At 50.2% G+C, this 25,026-nt stretch overlaps 1 protein-coding gene across 1 annotated transcript; it reads right to left on the bottom strand.

Moving 5' to 3' along the window:
* Positions 1–1,351: 1,351 nt before the first annotated feature.
* LOC125463960 (glutathione S-transferase theta-1-like) lies at positions 1,352–20,253 on the bottom strand. Its single transcript, XM_048555785.1, has 5 exons — positions 19,914–20,253; positions 19,446–19,533; positions 17,899–18,049; positions 15,999–16,175; positions 1,352–1,675 (listed from the first exon to the last, which is right to left on the bottom strand). Exons 1-5 carry the CDS (start codon positions 20,023–20,025, stop codon positions 1,469–1,471), a joined length of 735 nt encoding a protein of 244 aa, XP_048411742.1. The 5' UTR covers positions 20,026–20,253; the 3' UTR covers positions 1,352–1,468.
* Between the last annotated feature and the right edge of the window lie 4,773 nt (positions 20,254–25,026).

The following is a 25,026-nucleotide window of genomic DNA, read 5'->3' as shown; positions in this document are numbered from 1 at the left end:
GTGGCTAAGGTCATTGAGAGCCATTCTCCGTCTCCTTTTCTTACTAGCTTCTAAGAAAGCTTATTTTAAACGATGAGCTATTCAGAAACAATGTTGTGACTCTGCCTGCCAGATAGTCTGCTATAGGTTTGCGAGTTATCCTGCTGTAGGTTTATGGTAACATCTGCTTCCAGTTCGTTATGTGTTTTACTGTTTTTAATAAACCGACCCATTGGGTTAAACAATCCCCTGATGAGCAACTGATTCGTGGACACAACACTGTTCAATATCTGCTCCATGCTGTGTTACAGTCTGAGAAACGAATCGATTAGATTAAATCTGATCATCCCAGCCAGCTTTTTGTGCAGGGAGGGGCAGAAATCTCCCCTGACACCCCACCAGAGCACAGGAATACTCCCTTCAGAAGCCAACCTCCTCCACAATCAACAAACTTTGCAAAAGCAAACATAAGCTAAGCGAGCTGTAAAGTCAGGATTGCCTGGTACTTTGACTGATGACCCTTGTGCAGCTGTGTGCGAGTTACACAATATTAACACACAAGGGCAAATGTTGGCCGTAAACCAGCCTGGCAGGATGCTGAATGCCCCTGCCCAGTGTGAAAGCTCCTGTAACACTGGGGGTTTGACAGCCTGCTAGGAAGGTTTCAGCCGGAACGGGGCACCGAATTTGGTGGGAAGGCCCTTGAGAGTGGCAACCCCTCACCCACCAGAACATTTGGTCAGGATGACCATCCCCAGTTTCACCCAACGACCTCAAAACTAATACCAAGCGAGGTGTGGACGCTTCAGGGCCTCAACTGGAGCGGACGATGGGCAGGCTTTCCTAGATCCTGCCTGTCCAATTACAGTTATGGGCATTCCACTCAGAAATGTGCCACCAGGCTCAGTAAAGACCTGACCCACAATTACTGCAATGCCGATATTATGATCATTCTTCCCCAAAGGCTCTCCTCCTTCACTCCCCCCTTTCCAAAACTGAACACTGCTTCACTTGCCCCAATTAATTCACAAGAACTCGATTCAATACCCTTCTTTCCTCATTGTCTGGGAACACAGTGTTCTCTTGTACATGTTTGAGGAAACCTTTCCATTTGATCTTTATACTGTTGTTTGCCCAACATTGTAATTGGATACAAATAAAAACCAAAAGAACTGCGGATGCTGTAAATTAGGAACAAAAACAAAGTTGCTGGAAAAGCTCAGCAGGTCTGGCAGCATCTGTGGAGGAGAAAACCGAGTTAAGGTTTCGGGTCTGGTGACCCTTCCTCAGAACAACTGTTGTGTTGTATTTGGACACTTGACATTCTCCATTACAGAATTTGGAACAAGTCAAGAAGGAATTATATTACAAACAGGTTAAACAATATATTTATTATCCATATGATGAGAGCAGATCCACATGGCTATATGGGATGAGAAGATCTCGATGGAATTAGTAGTTTTACTGCACCGTGCTGAACTCTGTCATTTTATTTGAAGTACTTGATGAAGCTGGTTTTTATAACTGCGAGAGCTTCGGGCTGGCTCTGGGACAGTGATTTGAGTGATTCCATGACTGTAAGGATTGGTTCATGGGTCTTGTCGAATAAATCTGTGCCAACCGCTGCCTTCACCCGATCTCTCCAAGCAGTAAGCGTGGTTGAACCTTTCAATGGGTCGTAGCCAACGCCGAGGGGCTGCAGGGACACAAGGAAGAGGAGAACATGGGCTACAGACCAACGGTGGGCAGAACGCACAGAAACCGACTGAACCATCTTTTACCCACATCCCACAGAGCACTGGAGCCCACCGACCGGGCCCCCCCCCCTCCCCACCGACCGGGCCCCCCCCTCCCCACCGACCGGGTCACACACCCCCCCCTCCCCTCCCCCCCTCCACCGACCAGGTCACACAACCCCCCTCCCCTCCCCCCCTCCACCGACCGGGTCACACACCCCCCCCCTCCCCTCCCCCCCTCCACCGACCGGGTCACACACCCCCCCCTCCACCGACCGGGTCACACCCCCCCCCCTCCCCTCCCCCCCTCCACCGACCGGGTCCCCACCCCACCCCCCTCCCCACCGACCGGGCCCCCCCCCTCCCCACCGACCGGATCCCCACCCCACCCCCCTCCCCACCGACCGGGTCCCCCCCTCCCCACCGACCGGGTCCCCACCCCACCCCCCTCCCCCCCTCCACCGACCGGGTCACACACCCCCCCCTCCCCCCCTCCACCGACCGGGTCACACACCACCCCCACCCCCCAACTGTCCGGGCAAACTGAGCCCCCCCACTGTCCGTTCACACCGAGCAGCTCCCCCCACCCCCCACACACTGTCTGGGTCACACCGAACCCCCCTCCCCCCACCACTTTCTGGGCAAACTGAGCCCCTCCACTGTCCGGGTCACACTGAGCACCCCTCCCCACTCAATGTCCAGGTGTCACCCTGAGCCCCCCCCTCCCAGGTCCGCTCACACCCAGATATTCACCTGGGTACAATCCCAGCTTCCACGTGAGGCTTTGTGTTCTCTTACCGCTCCATCAATGAAAGAACTACACCCACTGTTTGGTGTGTTTCTGACCAGCCCGGGGAGGGTGGGGTGGTGCAGGATCAGGGTTAGAATGGAGGACTCCACACTGTCCCACAACACACATCCCTTGTGGGGTCACAGGGCCTGGTTTTCCCTTCCACTGCTCCCACTAACACATCCCAAACCAGACCGATACAAGGTGTTGGAGTTTGGGAGATCTAATGCAGGATGGAAGTGTATAATAAATGACAGAGAGCCTCAACAAGCATTAACACAAAGTACAGGAGGATCTAGGAGTTCAGGTCTACAGTCCTCTGAAAGTGGTAGCGCAAGTGGATAAGGTGGTCAAGAAGGTGCATGGCATGCAGGCCTTTCTCGGTCAGGCTCAGAGTATAAACATTGTTCTGTTGCAGCTGTATAACACATTAGTTAGGCTACCTTTGGAAGCTTGTGTAGAGTTCTGGTAGCCACACTACCAGAAGGATGTGGAGGCTTTGGAGAGGGTACAGAAATGGTTTACCAAGGTGTTACCTGGTTTGGAGAGTATTAGCCATAAGGAGAGGTTGGGAAAATTGGTTTTGCTTCACTTGAATGTCGGAAGCTGAAGAGCGACCTGGCTGAGGTTTACAAGATGATGAGTGGCCTGGATAGAATGGATAGTCAGAGTAGTTTCCCAGGGTAAAAATGTCAGTTACACGTGGATATAGGTAAAGGGGTGGAGATGGGAGGGGCGAACATTTCCACACGGAGGGTGGTAAGCGTCTGGAATGCACTGCCAGGCGAGACGGTGGAGGTGGGTTACAATAACAATGTTTAAGAGGCATCTTAACAGAAACAGGAATAGAGGGACAGGGACCGTGTAGAGGTAAAAAGCTATTAATTTTAAAAGGTAGGGGTGTGTGTGTGTGTGTGTGTGTGTGTGTGTGTGTGTGTGTGTGTGTGTGTGTGTGTGTGTGTGTGTGTGTGTACCTTTTAATGAGCTTTAGTGAACTGAAGGGCCTGTTCTACCCGACCTGCCGGTTTCCATCCACTTTAACTCCCCCTCCCACACCCCCCCGCCGGTGACATGTCCATCCTCGGTCTCCTCCACTGTCAGAGTGAGGCCAAGTGTAAACTGGAGGAACAACACCTGATAATTTGCCTTGGTACCTTCAGCCCAATAGCCTCAACATTGACTTCATTAGCTTCAAAATCCCTCCACCCCCAGCCTTATCCCATGTCCAGCCCTCCCCGTCCCCCTCACCTCCCTGACCTGACCCGTCCATCTTCCCACTCAGCTATCCTCTCCACCCTTCCCACTGACCAATTACAATTACCTCCTACTTGCATCCGCCCATTACCATCTCACCTCCCCTCCCTCCAGCCACACCACTGTCCCTCCATTTATTTCTGGGCTCCTCTCCCCCCTCCCCAGTCCTGACGTAGGGCTTTGGTCGGAAACACCGACTTCCCTGCTTCCCAGGTGCTGCCTGATCTGCTGGTGCTTTTCCAGCTCCACATTTATTGAGTCTGGCTTTCCAGAGTCCGCAGTCCTTTCTGTCCCCTCGATCAATGCTGCTTTCTGTTCTGTGAAAGCCAGCAGGGTCAGGCGGAGAGGATGGAGCTGCACTTAGAGGTTCCAGAGCCAAAGGGGAACAAAGGGTGTGGGGGAGAAAGTGGGAATGGGGGTGTGGCTGAGTTGTATAATCAGCCACGATTGTATTGAATGGCAGAGCAGGTTCAAAGAGCTGAGTGGCTTCCTCTCGACACTATTTTCTGTGTTTCCAGTCCATGATGGCTCCCTCCCTCTTGGTGCTCACTCGGCCTGCCTCAGTGTGGACTAGGGGCTGGTGTTGCTTGTGTAGGCCTGCAGAGGCAGGAAGTGGGTGTGTTTGGTTGAGTGTGGGAGCTGTGGGGGTGTCAAGGTGTGGGGGTGGGAACAATGTATTGTCCTTGGGGTAGAGGGGTGGGTGGTCACTGCAGGCTGTGTACCACAAGCTACTGCAGCAGATAGCCCCTGAGCCCCAGAGCGGAGCGCCAGACCCTCAGGGTGACTGTCCCCAACACTGAGACTGCAAGAAGCATGGCCCTGTCGGTCAGGCCTGCTGTTCCTGAGTCTTCACATGAACCTTTAAACTGGCCTCTTCGCTGTCTCGTAAAGCCATCATCTCAAAAGCTGAATGGGTTCCTGCCAGAACAATAAAAGATTAAGCTTGGGTCCAGGCAGGAGAGATCAGAGTGGGCGAAAAGACAGAGGTCACAGGGAAAGGAACACAAAATTCCCAACGCGGTCCTCACTTCCACACTTCCCAAATGGACTTATGTACTTGCGATCCTTATTGATAAATATTTATGATGGAGGTTCCTGCTGGATTCAACTCAAAGATACACAGACACTGGGACACAAACAGAGGCACACACAGACACAATTACACACACACACACACACACACACACACACACACACACACACACACACACATTCACAGACAGACAGACAGACACACACACACATTCACAGACAGACACACACACGCACTCTCACACGCACACTCACAGACACACATTCACACAGACGCACACTCACACAGATCTCACACGGTCACAGACACACACACGGTCACAGACACACACACAGATACACAGACGCGCACACTCAGACAGGTGCACACTCAGACAGACGCACACTCAGACAGACGCACACACTCACACAGACACTCACACAGACACACAGGCGCACACACTCACACAGACACACAGACGCACACACAGAGACACAGACACTCACACAGACGCGCACACTCACACAGACACACACTCACACAGATCTCACACGGTCACAGACGCACACACTCACACAGACGCACACTCACACAGACACACACACACACACACACACACACACACAGTCACACACACACACACACAGTCACAGACGCACACACAGACAGAAAGACGCGCACACTCACACAGACGCACACACACAGACGCACACATGGTCACAGACACTCACACAGACACACACTCACAAAGACGCACACACTCTCACAGATGCACTGACACACTCTCACAGACACACTCTCACAGACACACACTCACAAAGACGCACACACTCTCACAGACGCACTGACACACTCTCACAGACACACTCTCACACACACACTCACAGACAAACAGACACACCCACATTCACAGACACAGACACACAGACTCACAGACACACTCTCACAGACACACTCTCACAGACACACTCTCACAGACACACTCTCACACACACACTCACAGACAAACAGACACACCCACATTTACAGACACAGACACACAGACTCACAGACACACACTCACAGACACACACTCACAGACACACACTCACAGACACACACAATCACCCAGATGCACACAAATACACACGCACACACAGACACTCACACAGACACTCAAACAGACACTCAGACACTCACACACTCACACAGACGCGCACTCACACAGACGCACACACACACAGACGCACACACACACAGACGCACACACAGACGCACACACAGACGCACACACTCACACAGACACTCAGACACTCACACAGTCACAGACACTCACACAGACACACACTCACAGCGACATACACACTCCCACAGACACACACAGTCGCAGACACACACACAGACACACACACGGTCACAGACGCGCACTCACACAGACGCACACACTGACACTCACACAGACACACAGACACACACTCACACACACACTCACTCACACACACACTCACTCACACACACACTCACTCACACAGACACGCACACACTCACACAGACACACACAGACACTCACACAGACACACAGACGCTCATACAGACACACACACGGTCACAGACGCGCACTCACACAGACGCACACTCACACAGACGCACACACTCGCACAGACATTCACTCACACACACATACAGACACACACACTCACACAGACACTCACACAGACACACAGACACTCACTCAGTCACAGACACTCACACAGACACACAGACACTCACACGGTCACAGACACATAGACACACACTCACTCACACACACAGACACAGACACTCATACAGACACTCACACAGACACACAGACACACACAGAGACACACAGACAGTCTCACACAGATGCACACACAGACGCACACAGACACACAGACGCGCACACTCACACAGACGCACACTCACACAGACACACACACGGACACAGACACACAGACGCGCACACTCACACAGACGTGCGCACACACACACAGACGCGCACTCACACAGATGCACACTCACACAGACGCACACACTCACACAGAGGCGCACAATCACACAGAGGCGCACACTCACACAGACGCGCACACTCACACAGAGGCGCACACTCACACAGACGCGCACACTCACACAGACGCGCACACTCACACAGAGGCGCACACTCACACAGACGCGCACACTCACACACACACACACACACACACACACACACACAGACGCGCACACTCACACAGACGCGCACACTCACACAGACGCGCACACTCACACACACACACACACACACACACACACACACACACACACACACGCGCGCTCACACAGACACACAGACACTCACATAGACACACACAGATGCGCACACTCACACAGACGCACACACATACAGACGCACACTCACACAGACGCACACTCACACAGACGCACACTCACTCTCACACACACTCACTCACACACAGACACAGACACTCACACAGACACTCACACAGACACACACAGATGCGCACACTCACACAGACACACACACAGACACACAGTCACTCACACAGACACACACACTCACACACACTCACACAGACGCACACACAGACACAGATGCACACACAGACACACAGACTCACACGCACACACTCACACAGACACAGACACTCACACAGACATGCACAGACGTGGACACAGACACACAGATGCACACACTCACACAGACACGCACACTCACACAGACGCACACTCACACAGACGCACACTCACACAGACACGCACACTCACACAGACGCACACTCACACAGACGCACACTCACACAGACACGCACACTCACACAGACGCACCCACTCACACAGACGCACACTCACACAGACGCACACTCACACAGACGCACACTCACACAGACGCACCCACTCACACAGACGCACACTCACACAGACACGCACACTCACACAGACGCACACTCACACAGACGCACACTCACACAGACACTCACACAGACACACAGACGCACACTCACACAGACGCACACTCACACAGACACGCACACTCACACAGACGCACCCACTCGCACAGACGCACACTCACACAGACGCACCCACTCACACAGATGCACACTCACACAGACGCACACTCACACAGACACGCACACTCACACAGACGCACCCACTCACACAGACGCACCCACTCACACAGACGCACACTCACACAGACGCACACTCACACAGACACGCACACTCACACAGACGCACACTCACACAGACACTCACACACTCACACAGACGCACACTCACACAGACGCACACTCACACAGACACGCACACTCACACAGACGCACACTCACACAGACACTCACACACCTCACACAGACGCACACTCACACAGACGCACACTCACACAGACGCACCCTCACACAGACACGCACACTCACACAGACGCACACTCACACAGACACTCACACACTCACACAGACACTCACACACTCACACAGACGCACACTCACACAGACGCACACTCACACAGACACAAACACGGTCACTGACACACACACAGACACTCACACAGACACACAGACGCACACACGCACACACGCACAGTCGCACACTCACACAGACACTCACACAGACACACAGACGCACCCACAGACGCACATACTCACAGGCTCTCACACACTCTCTCTCTCTCACACACTCTCTCTCTCTCACACACTCTCTCTCTCACACACTCTCTCTCTCTCACACACTCTCTCTCTCTCTCTCACACACTCTCTCTCTCTCTCACACTCTCTCTCTCTCTCACACACTCTCTCTCTCTCACACACACTCTCTCTCTCTCACACACTCTCTCTCTCTCACACTCTCTCTCTCTCTCTCTCTCTCTCTCTCTCTCTCACACACACACACTCACAGACAGGCCGACACACACACACACACACACACACACACACACACACACACACACACACACACACACACTCACACTCACAGACACACACAGACTCTCACAGACACACAGACATGCACACAGACACACACATGCTCACACCCGCTCACGCTCACTCATGCTCACACACGCTCATGCTCACGCTCACACACACTCACACTCACAGACACACACAGACTCTCACAGACACACAGACATGCACACAGACACACACATGCTCACACCCGCTCACGCTCACTCATGCTCACACACGCTCATGCTCACGCTCACACACACTCACGCTCACAGACACACACACGCTCACAGACACACACACGCTCACAGACACACACACGCTCACAGACACACACACATTCACACAGACACACACACATTCACACAGACACTCACTCACACACACTCACACATTCACAGACACTCACAGACACACATTCACAGACACACACAAGAGACACACACACACAGACCTTCACACAGACCTTCACTCACATGGACACATGGCCAGAGACATTCACATGTTCACCCACACAGACATAGAGACACTCACAGACAGACACAGTTTGAACAAAAACCAAAAGAACTGCAAATTCTGTCAATTAGAAATAAAAACAGAAATTTCTTGAAAAGCTCAGCAGGTCTTGCAGCATCAGTGGGGAGAAATCAGAGCTAATGTTTTGGGTCTGGTGACCCATCCACAGAACTCAGTTTGAACAGTGTTCTGCCTACTTGTAATGTGGCCCACAAACTCAGCTCCCACTGGTCTTCAATTCCTCATTTCCCTCAACTCCCTCAGGATCTAAACATTTATCCATCTCTGGTTCTTCAATATCCTCAACAAGTGAAGGTCTGCAACTGGCCTGGACCTCCAACCAAAGATTTACAACCCTCTCAGTGAAAAAGCTGATCATCCTCTCAGTTTTCACCCCCTTATCCTGAGACTTGGGGCTGAGTTTCTTTAGTCTCTTCCAGAAGCAGGAAGTGGGACATGGCTGCCACTGGGTTAGGCTAGTTTTGATTGGCTGTCCTTTGTTGTCCTGTGATGGTGGTGAGCTCTCAGGTTTTCACAAGTGATGTGAAGTTCCTGGGCCTTCCCACCCCCAAACCATTTTCATGCAGCCTTTTTGCAAACCATCAAGGCCCCTCTGGGTGTAAAATGTGAACCTCCAGGATGGTGGGCCTGGAGATGATCACCGCAGGAAAACAGTGTTTGCTCCCATTCACCATTACCATGTGCAGGTTTTGGAAAATTTAACAAGAGAAACTCATTTGGTTTGTGACCGCTGCCCGGGTTGGGGTTGGGGTTGGGGTGGGGGGTGGGGGGCGCGCGCAGAATGTTATGAAATCGCGAAATTCCTGACTGGTGAATGTAAACTGTTACCACACCCAGTTATAGGAAGGATGTTATTAGGCTTAGAGATGGTTTGGTAGAGATTTACCAGGATGTGGCCGGGTATGGAAGGTTTGAGGTTCTAAGGAGGAGCCTGATAGGCTGGGAATTTTTTTCACTGGAACGTAGGAGGTTGAGGGGTTTGTAAGACCTTAAGACCATAAGACATAGGAGCAGAAATTAGGCCATTCAGCCCATCGAGTCTGCTCTGCCATTCAATCATGGCTGATAAGTTTCTCAACCCCATTCTCCTGCTTTCTCCCCGTCACCCCTGATCCCGATTGTAGAATCATGAGGGTTAATGGTGGGTGCCTTTTCCCTAGGATAGGGGGATTTTCAAGACTGGGGGCACATTTTTAAGGTGAGAGGAGAGAAATTTAGAAAAGGCACGATGGACAGATTGTTTCACACAGAGGGTGGAATGAGCATCCTCGGGAGGTGGTGGATGTAGGCACAGTTGCGATGTTTAAAAGGCAGTGAGGTAAGTACACAAATAGGAAACGTTTGCAGGAATATGGGCCCGGAACAGGCAGGTGGGACTAGGTTAGTTTGGGATTATGTTTGGCACGGACTGGTTGGACTGAAAGGTCTCTTTCCATACTGAAGACTCCATGACTCTATGACCTTCAAAGAGGATGATCAGCTGCTATATTGAAATGTACATAAATGTAGAGCAGAGATTTACCATAGTGCTCTGCCCTGCAAAAATCGGTTAACAATTACACATACCATCATTGTGCAAGTGTTGGCATGCATTACGGTACTTTATCCATTAGAGAAGGTCCCTTAAAACATTCAGGAAGTGGAGAAAAATACGTTGGTAAACTAACCACTGAGGGTGCAGGAGGTCTACAAACCGTGTTGGAAACTGGACCACTCTGTGTGAGAGCAGAGGGCCACCCCATCTCCATGTGCACACCACCAGGGCTCAGAAACTTCACCATGAAACCAAACGCTATGTGGATAAGGAGAATGGTGGAGTCTGTCATGTCGTCCACATGTTTTAGATGTTGTGAAACAACCCAACTCACTTTCGGTGCGCCTGATATGAACATTCAACTCTACCACCTCCCTGTTCCAGATTCCAACATGATGGGAAAGATCTCCTCACAATCTACTCCATGAACAATTTTGTTTCTTTTCAGTTACCTTCATTTCTCTAAATGCCAAGGAATACAGCCCAAGTCTTCACAAAATCTCCCCATTGGAATATGATTTTTTTACACTTCCAATATTAGCCCCTTTGCAACAATAGGTTACATTTCCCTCAGTGTTCCCTCAGAGCCATCTCACATTTGAAATCTTAAATCCATTTCTCTCTCCACAGGTGCTGCTGGGTGTTTTTTTAAATAACAGATCTCCAGCATCTGGTACATTGCTTTAGAATTCCTAATTGCTTGCTTGACCCAGGAATTATTTTTCGGTCATTCAAGGACAGGACAGGAGTTTTAATACAGGACAGGGCAGGAAGTGCTGGAGAAACAGTGAGGGAACAGCGATATATTTCCAAGTCAGGATGGTGAGTGGCTAGGAGGGGAACTTGCAGGGGCTGGTGGTCCCATGTATCTGTTGCCCTTATCCTTCTAGATGGAAGTGATTGTGGGTTTGGAAGGTGTTGTCTGAGGATCTTTGGTGAATTTCTGCAGTGCATCTTGTAGATAGTACACACTGCTCCTACTGAGTGTCGGTGGTGGAGGGAGTGTATGTTTGTGGATGTGGTGCCAATCAAGCATTTTGTCCTGGATGGTCATAGAATTGTACAACATGGGAGCAGACCTTTCAGTCCAACTTGTCCATGCTGACTGGATATCCTGAATTAATCCAGCCCCATTTGCCAGCATTTGGCCGACATCCCTCTAAACCCTTCCCTGTTCATGTGCCCATCCAGATGCCTTTTAAATGCTGTAACTGTATCAGTCTCCACGACTTCCTCTGGCAGCTCATTCCATACACACACCACCCTCTGCATGAAAATGTTGCCCCTCAGGTCCCTTTTAAACCTTTCCCCTCTCACCTTAACCCTGTGCCCTCTAGTTTTGGACCCCGCTGCCCTGGAGAAAAGACCTTGACTATTCACTTTATCTGTGCCCCTCATGATTCTATAAACCTCTACAAGGTCACCCCACCACCTCCAACACTCCAGGGAAAATAGCCCCAGCCTATTCAGCCTCTCCCTGTAGCTCAAACCCTCCGACCCTGGCAACATCCTTGTAATTTTTTCTGAACCCTCTCAAGTTTCACAATATCCTTCCAGAACAGAGGGGCCAGAATTCCCGAAGAAGGGTCTAGGCTCAAAACGTCAGCCTTCCTGCTCCTCTGATGCTGCTTGGCCTGCTGTGTTCTTCCTGCTCTACACCTTGTTATACCAGAATTGAATGCAGTTTTCTAGAAGTGGCCTAACCAATGACCCGTACAGCTGCAACATTACCTCCCAATTCTACACTGAATGCACTGACCAATGAAGGCAAGCGTACCAAACACCTTCTCCATATCCTGTCTACCTGTGACTCTAATTTCCTGCACTCCAAGGTCTCTTTGTTCAGCAACACACCCCAGGGCCTTACCTGCCCTGATGTGCCGTCCCAAAGTGCAGTACCTCACATTTATCTAAATTAAACTCCATCTGCCACTCCTTGTGTCGAGCTTTTTGAGTGTTGTTGGGGCTGCACCCATCCAGGCAGAAGGGGAGTATTTCATCACACTCCTGACTTGTGCCTTGTAGTTGGTGGGCAGGCTTTGGGGAGGTGAGAGTTACTTGTTACAAAACTCCCAAAAAGCCACAACAGCACCTCAGCGATGAAACTTGTGAACACCAATTGTTTTGGAAAATGATGTTTTTAAAAAATAGCAACTGATAATGTGAGGGGAGAAACTGAAGAGTAGATTTTAAAATAATGAAATGAGAGAGAAACAGGTGCAGAGTTTTTGAATTACTGAAGGGGGTGAGGCTGGAAGCTATGTGTTCATTCAGATGAGAAATAACAAAGGGAAGACACCATCGGTGGGTCATGTCTTTGGACCCCTACCTGCAGTTACACAACAGGGAGAATCCTTAAAACTGCATTTGGGACCATTTCCTAGACAATATGCTATGGATCCAATCAGGGATCAGGTGAAATGTAATGAGGCAGATTTAATAAATTATCTCACAGTCAAAGATCCCAAAGGAAACAGTGATCATAACATGGTAGACTTTAGCGTTCAGTTTGAGAGAGAGGAACCTGGGTTGGACACGACCGTGCTATACTTAATTAAAAGTAATGACAGAGGAATAAGGACAGAGCTAACTGAAATAGACTGGGGACGGAGTTTAGAAGCAAAGACAGTTGAGGAACAGTGGCAGATGTTTCAGCAAATTGTTTTTGGCTCACAGCAAAGAAATATCCCAGTGAAGAAGAAGGGTTCCAGGAAGGGGATGAACCAACCATAACTAACCAGGCAAGTTATGGATAGCATCAGATTGAAAGAAAGAACATACAATGAAACAAAGATTAGTGGTGAGCCTGAGGATTGGGAAAGTTTTAAAAAACCAACAAAAGACACGAAGACAAAAAGAGCAAGAACATAAACTTTGAGGGTAAGTACTATCAAGATGGATAGCAAGAGCTTCTTTAGATAGACAAAAAATAAAAGAGAAAGTGAGCATAGTCCCTTAAAGTGTGAGGCTGGACAAATAATAGTGGGGAACCAGGAAATGACAGAGGAGTTGAATAAAGACTTTGAGCAGTTTTCACATTAGAAGACAATAAGACCATTGCAAAATTACTAAATAATCAAGGAGCAAAATGAGGAGGAAGGAATAAATACAATAACAATCACTAGACAACTAGAAAACTAAGGAGGCTAAAGGCCTATAAGTCCCCTGGAGCTGATGAGATGCATCCCAGGATATTAAAGGAAGTAGCTACAGAGATAGTGATGAACTGGCAGTAATGTTCCAGGTATCTTATGATGCTGGAAGTCCCAGAGGATTGGAAAATGGTCAATATAACATCTTTATTTAAAAAGGGAAGGAGGCCAAAAAAAAAAGCTAACTAAAGGCCAGTTTGCCAAAATAAGTTCTTGGGAAAATGCCAGAGTCTATCATAAAGGATGTAATAGCAGAGCATTTAGAAATACATAATATGATCAAACAGTCAGCATAGCTTCATGAAGGGGAAATCCTGCCTGACACATTCGCCAGAATTCTTTGAGGAGGTAACAAGCAGGATAGATAAAGGGGAACCAGTCGATGTTACGTGTTTGATTTTCAGAAGGCATTAGCTAAGGCACCCCACATAAAGTTCCAGCAGGATCAGATGGATTAGATCTAGGGAGATGTTCCCAAAAGTGTGTGGTGGGGGTTCTAGATCCAGGGTCACAGTTTAAGGCAAAGGGGTAAACCTTCTGGAATGAGATAAGGAGGAACTTCTTTACCCAGAGAGTTGTGAGCCTGTGGAATTCACTACTGCAGAAAGTAGTTGAGGCCAAAACATTGTGTTTTCAAGGAGGAGGTAGGTCTAGCTCTTGGGGCTAAAGGGGTTTGGGCTATTGATGGGGGAGGCAGAGCAGGATTCGGATACTGAGCCTGATGATCAGCCATGATCATAATAAATGGCGGAGCAGACTCGAGGGGCTGAATGGCCTCCTCCTGCTCCTATCTTCTATGTTTTGGGCATGGCATGTTAGCATGGATAGAAGCAGAGACTAACTAATAGAAGACGTAGTTGGGATTAGCAGGTGGCATTTTCAGGATAGCAAGTTGTAACTATCTGAGTGCCACAGTGATCAGTGCCGGGGCCACCAATATTTACAGGATAGATTGAATGATGAAAACGTATTGTAGCCAAAGTTGCAGATGGCAAGTGGTGAGGATAACACACAGAGTTTGTGGAGGGATATCGACACTTTAACTTAAAGTTTTATAGACTGTGGGTAAAGAAAAAAACTCGGCAGGTGGAGCTTAATGCGGGGAAATGTGATCTTATATATATATAATTCAATGGAGAAAGACTGCAGAGAGCTGTAGCACAGAGAGATTTGGGATTTCACATCCATGAGACACAATAAGCCAGCATCCAAGTGCAGCAGACAATAGGGATAACAAATGGAATAGCAGCCTTTATTTTGAGTGGATTTGGTTAAAAATAGGGAGGCTTTGCTGAAACTATACCAGGCTCTAGTCAGACCACAGCTGGAATACTGTGAACAGTTTTGGTTCCCTCATCTATAGACTGACATTGGAGGCAGTTCAGAGGAGGTTCACTTGGCTGATCCTGGGTACAGATGGACTGTCTTACGAGGACAGGTTGTGTAAATTTGCCCTGTACTCATTGGAGTTTAGAAGAATGAGAGCGTTTATTGAAACAAACAGGATTTTTCGGGAAATTTGCCAGGTCGATGTGGAAAGGCTGCCTCCGTTTGTGGGAGAGTTTAGGACCTGAGGGGGCATAATCTCTGAATAAGGTCTCGCCCATTTATGACAGACATGAGGAAAAATTTCTTCTCTCAGAGGGGAGCGAACGTGTGGAAATCTTTAGCACACAGTGCTATTGAGACTGGGCCATGAAGTATATTCAGGGATGAGAGAGACACAGATTGTAATCTGTAAAGGAATTGAGGGGTGATGGGGTAAGGCAGGAAAGTTGGTAATTGTAGGGTTATCAGCTCAGCCACGAACCAACTGAACAGTGGACCTGATTCAATGGGCTGAATGGTCTACTCCTGCTCCTATATCTAATGATCTCATGGAGGGCTGATGTCACATGGACACTTCACCACAAAGTAGGGTTGCTGAGGTTGCGATCATAACCATTTCAAAGGAATTGGATCTCTGCGGAGTCTAGAGGGTTCCAGCTGCTGTTGAAGGGCCAGCACAAACAGAAGGACTGAAAGACCTCCTCCTCACGCTAGAAAACCTATCACTCAGTGATACGCACCTGCATCAGCTCAGAAGTGGCGACCAAGTCAGCCAGTGAGATCTTCGAGCCAGCAACATACAGCTTCTCCTGAAGGAACTTCTCTTGAAAATTCTTCAGAGCTTGGGCCAGTTCATCCTGGGCCTCCACCATCTTCTCTTTGGGACATGGTGCCCCGGTCACGACTGGGAATAAAGCCTGCAGACCCAAGAACCAGAGAGAAATCAGGAATAACGGCCCAAAACTGAAGACCAGGCCTGGACACCAGGCCAAGCTCAGGAAGGGCCCAGGGTACAGTTGGCCTCATGGTGGTAACTGGGATCTGTCTGGCAATGGCTGATCTGCTCAGACACACAGGCTGTTTAGAGTGAGAAACTGGCAGGTCCTATTGTACAAGGGAACTGTTTCAAAGGGGCTCATATTCAGGTTCCATTGGCTGTACCCAGGGCACTGATGTCAGTCACAGGGGGTGGTAAAGACACAGAATTCTCCTGTTGCTTTCACCCCCTCCACTAACACCCAGTCTTGTCCTAGTACAGGCAGCATGATAACACCTCACTCAAACACAGACAGAGAGAGAGAGAATGTGAGAGACGGAAAACACAAGAGAGTGAGAATGTGTGTTGTGAGAGTGTAAGTGTGCGTGTGTCTGAGAGTGTGCGCCTGTGTGTATGCGTGAGAGAGAGAGTGAGAGCGCGCGCGCGTGTGTGTGTGTGAGAGAGAGAGCGAGAGAGTGTGCGCCTGTGTGTATGCGTGAGAGAGAGAGCGAGAGCGCGCGCGTGTGTGTGTGTGAGAGAGAGAGAGAGTGAGAGAGTGTGCGCCTGTGTGTGTCCGTGAGAGAGAGAGAGAGAGAGTGTGCACCGGTGTGTGTGCGTGAGTGTGTGTGTGCCTGTGCGTGTGGGTGAGAGAGTGAGTGAGTGAGAGTGTGAGTGTGAGAGAGAGAGAGTGAGAGAGTATCAGTGAGTGAGTGTGTGTGTGCGTGCGTGTGTGTGTGAATGTGTCCTTTCTCCTGAGCAACAAGAAACAAGGCAATTTGTCTCCAGGGTGACTGACCCACGCTTTGAGAGTGATGTGATACTCAAACTGCTGTGGAGGCGCCGAGGGACAGAGAGCAGGAGAAAGTGAGACAGATGGTCAGACCTGTAGAACCTGTTCAGCTGAAGGCATGTGAGGAACCTTTCATTAATTAATCCGGATTAAAACTGGTGCAGCCAATCTCAGTCATTGCTCAACACTCACCAAACATTAACAAGTATTAAAATGTCCCAGCACTAACCCTCCATCACACACAACCCCTTCAAGGAATGCCCCTCCCTGCCTCCAGAAGTGGTCACAAGATCCATCAGTTTCTCTCACTCTCTGTCCCTCTCTCTCTGTCTGTCTGTCTGTCTCTCATTCTCTGTCTCTCTCTCTCGCTCGTGCTCTCTCTCTCCCTGTCTCTCTCTCTGTCCCCCTGTCTCTCTCTCCGGCCGAACTTGAATCTTGCTGAGAGGATGATTCTGAATTATTCTGCCTTGCCCTTGTCAGGACCAACACAAGAGTGCCAAATTGCAAATGGTGACAACAATTTATACGCCAGGAATAGCTGGTGGTCAACTGATTGGTTCAGGTGTTTCCATGGAGAAAGCAACAGGGTAGTAGAGCCTCCAGGTAATTCAAAGGTAAAGGCTTAAGAATATTTCAAATATTTACAAACGTAACAAATACCTTATTTGTTTGCAGTATGTGGAGTCTGTGTACAAGAGGATGCACGTCTTATAAAGTGCAAAACCGCTCCATCATAACATGGGCTGATTATCTTTATTTATTGTTAGCTATTAGCGACCCTAACATTAGAATCACATCTAACAAGGCACATTTTGGCTTTCACAAGCGCTGAGTCGGTTAATACAAAAAAAAACAGATGTTGAGAATCTCTCACCTGCAACAGGAAGATTTTCCCAGCTGGTGGTTTCAGAGTTGTGTGCTGCCAGGCCAGATACTCATCCACGCGAGCGCGGCTCTGGAGGTCAGCTGGGTACCAGTGGTCGGGGGTCTTGTATTTACATGCCAGGTACTTCAGAATCGCCACACTGGGAGAGACAAGGGGCAAACAATCATCCTTCACCAGTATCCTCCTCAGGTCCTCAATACAAAGTCCCTCTGCCTGAAATCACCGTCACTCAAATTTCTACCTTTGAGATAACAAAGTGTGAAGCTGGATGATCACAGCAGGCTAAGCAGCATCTCAGGTGTGCTCCTCCTGAGATGCTGCTGGGCCTGCTGTGTTCATCCAGCTCCACACTTTGTTATCTTGGATACTCCAGCATCTGCAGTTCCCACTATCTCTATCTTCGAGTCTCTGTTTTTAATTTCTCTGCAGCTACACCACACAGCTTGAATCCTGACCCAGCCATTTAGAGTTTGATTTTATTTTCCTGGAACCTGTGTTGCAATAGTATTTTGCAAGTATTTCACCACACTCAGGAATTTTGGAAAACTCCCATCTAATATTTTGACCCATATCCCTTAGAATGTCGAAAGATTCTTCGTCAAACCAACAAAACTGGTTTGAGAATGGTACGATGTGTCCTTTCAGTGGAATCACCCTTATTAATAGAATTGTCTTCATTACTGTCAAACAGCTTCTGTTGAGGGGTCAGTGCTGAGGGAGCGTCGCACAGTCAGAGGGTCATTGCTGAGGGTGTGCCGCTCTGTCCGAGGGTCAGTGCTGAGGGAGCACCACATTGTCGGAGGGTCATTGCTGAGTGAGCGCCGCACTGTCGGAGGGTCAGTGCTGAGAGAGCACCGCACTGTCGGAGGGTCAGTGCTGAGGGAGCACCGCACTGTTGGAGGGTCAGTGCTGAGGGAGCACCGCACTGTCGGAGGGTCAGTGCTGAGGGAGCACCGCACTGTCGGAGGGTCAGTGCTGAGGGAGCGCCGCTGTGTCGGAGGGTCAGTGCTGAGGGAGCGCCGCTCTGTCGGAGGGTCAGTGCTGAGGGAGCGCCGCACTGTCGGAGGGTCAGTGCTGAGGGAGCGCCGCACTGTCGGAGGGTCAGTGCTGAGGGAGTGCTGCACTGTCGGAGGGTCAGTGCTGAGGGAGTGCCGCACTGTTGGAGGGTCAGTGCTGAGGGAGCACTGCAGTTTTAGAGTTATTTTCTCTGAAAGTGAGTCTGCATACACAGGTAGATGCAGGGAACACATGAGTATTTGATACGGAGTATTTTCTATAACAGCGATGACACTTCAGGAAGTGAGCTGTGGCGGTGAAGCACTTTGGGGAAAGATAGGTGACACAGAAATGCAAGTCACACACAGCAAGTGTTGTTCCTGTTGAGTCAGTTTGATCCAGGAAAGGCAGAACCTGTCGAATTGATTGTGAATCACTTTCACTGTACCCAGGGGAAGGTATTATGTTCCCAACCAGAGACAGCAGCAAGAACTCAGATCGATCCGTGCCTGCTGCCAGCCTGGCACCAGCTACTTTACCTCTCGGTCAGGGTGAAGTCCCCATCCTTTATCACAGGCACCTTCCCCAGAGGATTCAATTTCCGAAACTCTTCCGAATGTTGCTCTCCTGCACAGAGAGACACACCACTCAGCAAAACAGCTCAGCACCTTGCAGAAATCCCTAACACCACCCCCACCCCCCGGACCACCATACCAACCTCACTCCCCCCCAGCCCCCAACTCTCTCCCTCTGGTTACTCTCCTCCTGCTCTCAACTCTCAGTGCCTTGATGCTTTTGTATTTAACCTCTACATCATCCCTCTCCAGTTTCTCAGGATTTCTCACTCTCACACATACTGCCTCACTGCATCATCTCTCTCACTCTGATTTCTCACATTGCCTCATTTCATTGTCTCCCTCTGGATCATTTCTCTGACTCACTCTGTTTTTCACCCCCTATCTCTCTCCCAGTGCTCTCCCTCAGTGTGTTGTCTGCCAGCACCTTACCTGCCAGCAGCTGGACCTCTTTCAGCTCGAAGGGAATGTTGTTCTTTTGAACGAACAGATAAACTGAGCGGCAGGGCTGGGATATCAGGTCAACGTAAAGCTGCAGGGCCATGCCAACCGGGAATGAGGAATGCAGCCTGCTTCCGCCCTGACACAGTACTGACTCACAGCTCCGGGAGCCCAGTCCGCTCACCCCAACCACCTGGGACTAACCCACCCATGCTAAGGTCCGCCCATATCAGGTGAATACCATCAGTCGGACAGGAGCCCCAGCCACCCCAGGTCAGCCTTGCCGACCCACAACTGAGCCCTGCCCACCAACTGAGCTCCACCCACCAACTGAGCCCTACCCACAACTGAGCCCCACCCACAACTGAGCTCCACCCACCCCAGGTAAGCCCCACCTAATGCACAAATGAGTCCCACCCACTCCAGGTGAGACCTGCCCTACCCACAACTGAGCTCCACCCACTCCAGGTGAGACCTGCCCTACCCACAACTAAGCCCCACCCACCCCAGGTGAGACACGCCCATCCACAGACAGACCCCGCCCCCTCCCATGTATGTTAATTAAGTGCAGCCTTACACTCAGTCACTAGGGGGAGTGTGTTTGCTGCACATGCTCAGTGTCAGAGAGTGCACAGGCAGCAATATGCATTGACCCATTACCCACCATTAGCAGGTCACAAGCAACGCCATTCATTCACCAAAACCCAATCATCACTCTGTTTACTGCCTGGATTCAAAGACTTTCTTTTAGAAAAATGCATACCACCGGGGTTAGAGAATTACTGAAAGCTAATTAGAACACAGAGAATTGAAAAAAACCTACAAGTTACTAGGTCAAGCTCAGATATTCAAATTTACAGCCACTAGCAGGTAGAAATGTCACAGTGAGTGGCAGAAAAAGAAGGGTGTTGGGACAAATGGAAGGTAGGCATGGAGAGGGGAGTCCTGTCACTGCGTGGGACTGAAAACCTGGGCTCACGGCAATCAGCTTCATCTCCAAAAACGCTGACAAAATGGGTACTTTTACACTAATTGGCCAGTGCATTGAGTATAGGAGTTGGGATATCATATTATGGCTGTGCAGGATATTAACGAGGTCACTTTTGGAATACTGCATTTAGTTCTGGTTTCGCTCTGCTAAAGGAATGATGTTGTTAAACTAGAAAAAGGGTATAGAAAAGATTTACAACAATGTTGCTGGGACTGGGGTGGGGGAGGTTTGACCGATAAGGAAGGGCTGGAAAGGGTGGGGCACTTTCTCCGTGGAGCGTTGTCAACTTTGGGAAGTTTACAAAGTCATCAGGGATCTGGATAGGGTGAATAGCCAAAGCTGTTTTTTCCCAGGGCAGGAGAGTCCAAAACTAGAGGGCGTGCGTTTGAGGTGAGAGGAGGAGAATTTAAAAGGGACCTGGCAGGCAACATTTTCACACAGAGGGTGATGTGTGTGTGAATCAAGCTGCCAGAGGAAGTAGTAGATGGGGGTACAGTTACAGCATTTGAAAGACATTTAGACAGGTAAATGGGTGGGAAAGGTTTAGAGACAAATGGGACTAGTTCAGTTTAGGACACCCGGTCAGCATGGGTGAGATGGACTGAGGGGCCTGTTTCCATGCTGTACAACTTGAAGTGATGAGTAGATGATCCATCCCAGCCTCCTGCAGTGGTCCCCACCATCACAGATACCAATCTTCAGCCAATTCAATTCATTCTATTTGATGTCAAGAACCAGTTGGAGATACTGGATACTGCGAAGGCTATCGGCCCTAACAATAGCACTGGAGACGTGTGCTCCAGAACTTGCCGCTCCTTTAGCCAGCTGTGCCAGCACAGTTACAGCATGGGTATCTACCGACAACGTGAAAAATTCTGTTCATAAAAAGCAGGAGAAATCCTACCCGGCCAATTACTGCCCCATCAGTCTCCTCTCAATAATCAGCAAAATGATGGAAGGTGTCTTGAACAGAGCTATCAAGCAGCACCTGCTCAGTGACACCCAGGTTGAGTTCCGCCAGGGCCACTCAGCTCCTGACCTCATTTTGGCTTTGGTTCCAACATGGACAAAAGAGCTGAATCCCAGAGGGTGAGGTGAGAGTGACAGCCCTTCACATCAAGGCTGCATTCAACTGGGTGTGGCATCAAGGAGCCTGAGCAGAACCGGAACCATGGGTATCAGGGGGCAAACGCTCCGGGTCTCTTCCACATAAAAAGATGGTTGGAGTTGGAGGTTAATCATCTCAGCTCCAGGAAATTTCTGTAGGTGCCCCTCAGGGCAGTGTCCTCTGCCCAATCATTTTCAGATGCTTCATCAATGTCTTTGAACGTTCGCACCACACAAATGCCAGACTATGACCATCATGTATAAGAGATAATCTAACCACCACTCCTTGGCATTCAATGGTGTTAACATCACTGAATTCCTCACTATCAACATCCTGGGGGGGTTACCATTGACCAGAAACTCAACTAGAGACACCACAAACACAGTGGCTACAAGAGCAGTCAGAAGCTAGGAATACTGAGGGGAGTAACTCACCTCAGGACTCTGCAAAGCCTGTCTACCATCTACAAGGCGCAAGTTAGGAGTGTGATGGAATACTCCCCACTTGCCTGGATGGGTGCAGCCCCAACAACACTCAAGAAGCTTGACACCATCCGGGGCAAAGCAGCCGCTTGATTGGCACCACATCCACAACATCCCACTCCCTCCACCACCGACACTCAGTAGCAGCGGTGTGTACTACCTACAAGATGCACTGCAGAAACTCACCAAGGATTTCAGACAGCACCTTCCAAACCCATGATAATAAAATGTGAGGCTGGATGAACACAGCAGGCCAAGCAGCATCTCAGGAGCACAAAAGCTGACGTTTCGGGCCTAGACCCTTCATCAGAGAGGGGGATGGGGAGAGGGAACAGGAATAAATAGGGAGAGAGGGGGAGGCGGACCGAAGATGGAGAGTAAAGAAGATAGGTGGAGAGAGTGTAGGTGGGGAGGTAGGGAGGGGATAGGTCAGTCCAGGGAAGACGGACAGGTCAAGGAGGTGGGATGAGGTTAGTAGGTAGCCGGGGGTGCGGCTTGGGGTGGGAGGAAGGGATGGGTGAGAGGAAGAACCGGTTAGGGAGGCAGAGACAGGTTGGACTGGTTTTGGGATGCAGTGGGTGGGGGGGAAGAGCTGGGCTGGTTGTGTGGTGCAGTGGGGGGAGGGGACGAACTGGGCTGGTTTAGGGATGCAGTAGGAGAAGGGGAGATTTTGAAACTGGTGAAGTCCACATTGATACCATATGGCTGCAGGGTTCCCAGGCGGAATATGAGTTGCTGTTCCTGCAACCTTCGGGTGGCATCATTGTGGCACTGCAGGAGGCCCATGATGGACATGTCATCAAGAGAATGGGAGGGGGAGTGGAAATGGTTTGCGACTGGGAGGTGCAGTTGTTTGTTGCGGACTGAGCGGAGGTGTTCTGCAAAGCGGTCCCCAAGCCTCCGCTTGGTTTCCCCAATGTAGAGGAAGCCGCACCGGGTACAGTGGATGCAGTATACCACATTGGCAGATGTGCAGGTGAACCTCTACTTAATGTGGAATGTCATCTTGGGGCCTGGGATGGGGGTGAGGGAGGAGGTGTGGGGACAAGTGTAGCATTTCCTGCGGTTGCAGGGGAAGGTGCCGGGTGTGGTGGGGTTGGAGGGCAGTGTGGAGCGAACAAGGGAGTCACGGAGAGAGTGGTCTCTCCGGAAAGCTGATAGGGGAGGGGATGGAAAAATGTCTTGGGTGGTGGGGTCGGATTGTAAATGGCGGAAGTGTCGGAGGATAATGCGTTGTATCCGGAGGTTGGTAGGGTGGTGTGTGAGAACGAGGGGGAGTTCTCACACACCACCCTACCAACCTCCGGATACAACGCATTATCCTCCGACACTTCCGCCATTTACAATCCGACCCCACCACCCAAGACATTTTTCCATCCCCTCCCCTGTCAGCTTTCCGGAGAGATCACTCTCTCCGTGACTCCCTTATTCGCTCCACACTGCCCTCCAACCCCACCACACCCGGCACCTTCCCCTGCAACCGCAGGAAATGCTACACTTGTCCCCACACCTCCTCCCTCACCCCCATCCCAGGCCCCAAGATGACATTCCACATTAAGCAGAGGTTCACCTGCACATCTGCCAATGTGGTATACTGCATCCACTGTACCCGGTGCGGCTTTCTCTACATTGGGGAAACCAAGCGGAGGCTTGGGGACCGCTTTGCAGAACACCTCCGCTCAGTCCGCAACAAACAACTGCACCTCCCAGTCGCAAACCATTTCCACTCCCCCTCCCATTCTCTTGATGACATGTCCATCATGGGCCTCCTGCAGTGCCACAATGATGCCACCCGAAGGTTGCAGGAACAGCAACTCATATTCCGCCTGGGAACCCTGCAGCCATATGGTATCAATGTGGACTTCACCAGTTTCAAAATCTCCCCTTCTCCTACTGCATCCCTAAACCAGCCCAGTTCGTCCCCTCCCCCCACTGCACCACACAACCAGCCCAGCTCTTCCCCCCCACCCACTGCATCCCAAAACCAGTCCAACCTGTCTCTGCCTCCCTAACCGGTTCTTCCTCTCACCCATCCCTTCCTCCCACCCCAAGCCGCACCCCCGGCTACCTACTAACCTCATCCCACCTCCTTGACCTGTCCGTCTTCCCTGGACTGACCTATCCCCTCCCTACCTCCCCACCTACACTCTCTCCACCTATCTTCTTTACTCTCCATCTTCGGTCCGCCTCCCCCTCTCTCCCTATTTATTCCAGTTCCCTCCCCCCATCCCCCTCTCTGATGAAGGGTCTAGGCCCGAAACGTCAGCTTTTGTGCTCCTGAGATGCTGCTTGGCCTGCTGTGTTCATCCAGCCTCACATTTTATTATCTTGGATTCTCCAGCATCTGCAGTTCCCATTATCTCTGATACTATTTTAACCTTCCAAACCCATAATCACTTCCACCTAGAAGGACAAGGGCAGCAGGTACATGGGAACAGCAGCCCCCTGCAAGTTCTTTTGGAAGCCACTCACCGCCCTGATTTGGAAATATATCGCCGATGCTTTAGTGCTGCTGGGTCAAAA

The sequence above is a fragment of the Stegostoma tigrinum genome, chromosome 26 (genome assembly GCF_030684315.1).
Source record: "Stegostoma tigrinum isolate sSteTig4 chromosome 26, sSteTig4.hap1, whole genome shotgun sequence".
Lineage (NCBI taxonomy): Eukaryota > Metazoa > Chordata > Chondrichthyes > Orectolobiformes > Stegostomatidae > Stegostoma > Stegostoma tigrinum.
This window is presented reverse-complemented; position numbering and strand designations above follow the sequence as displayed.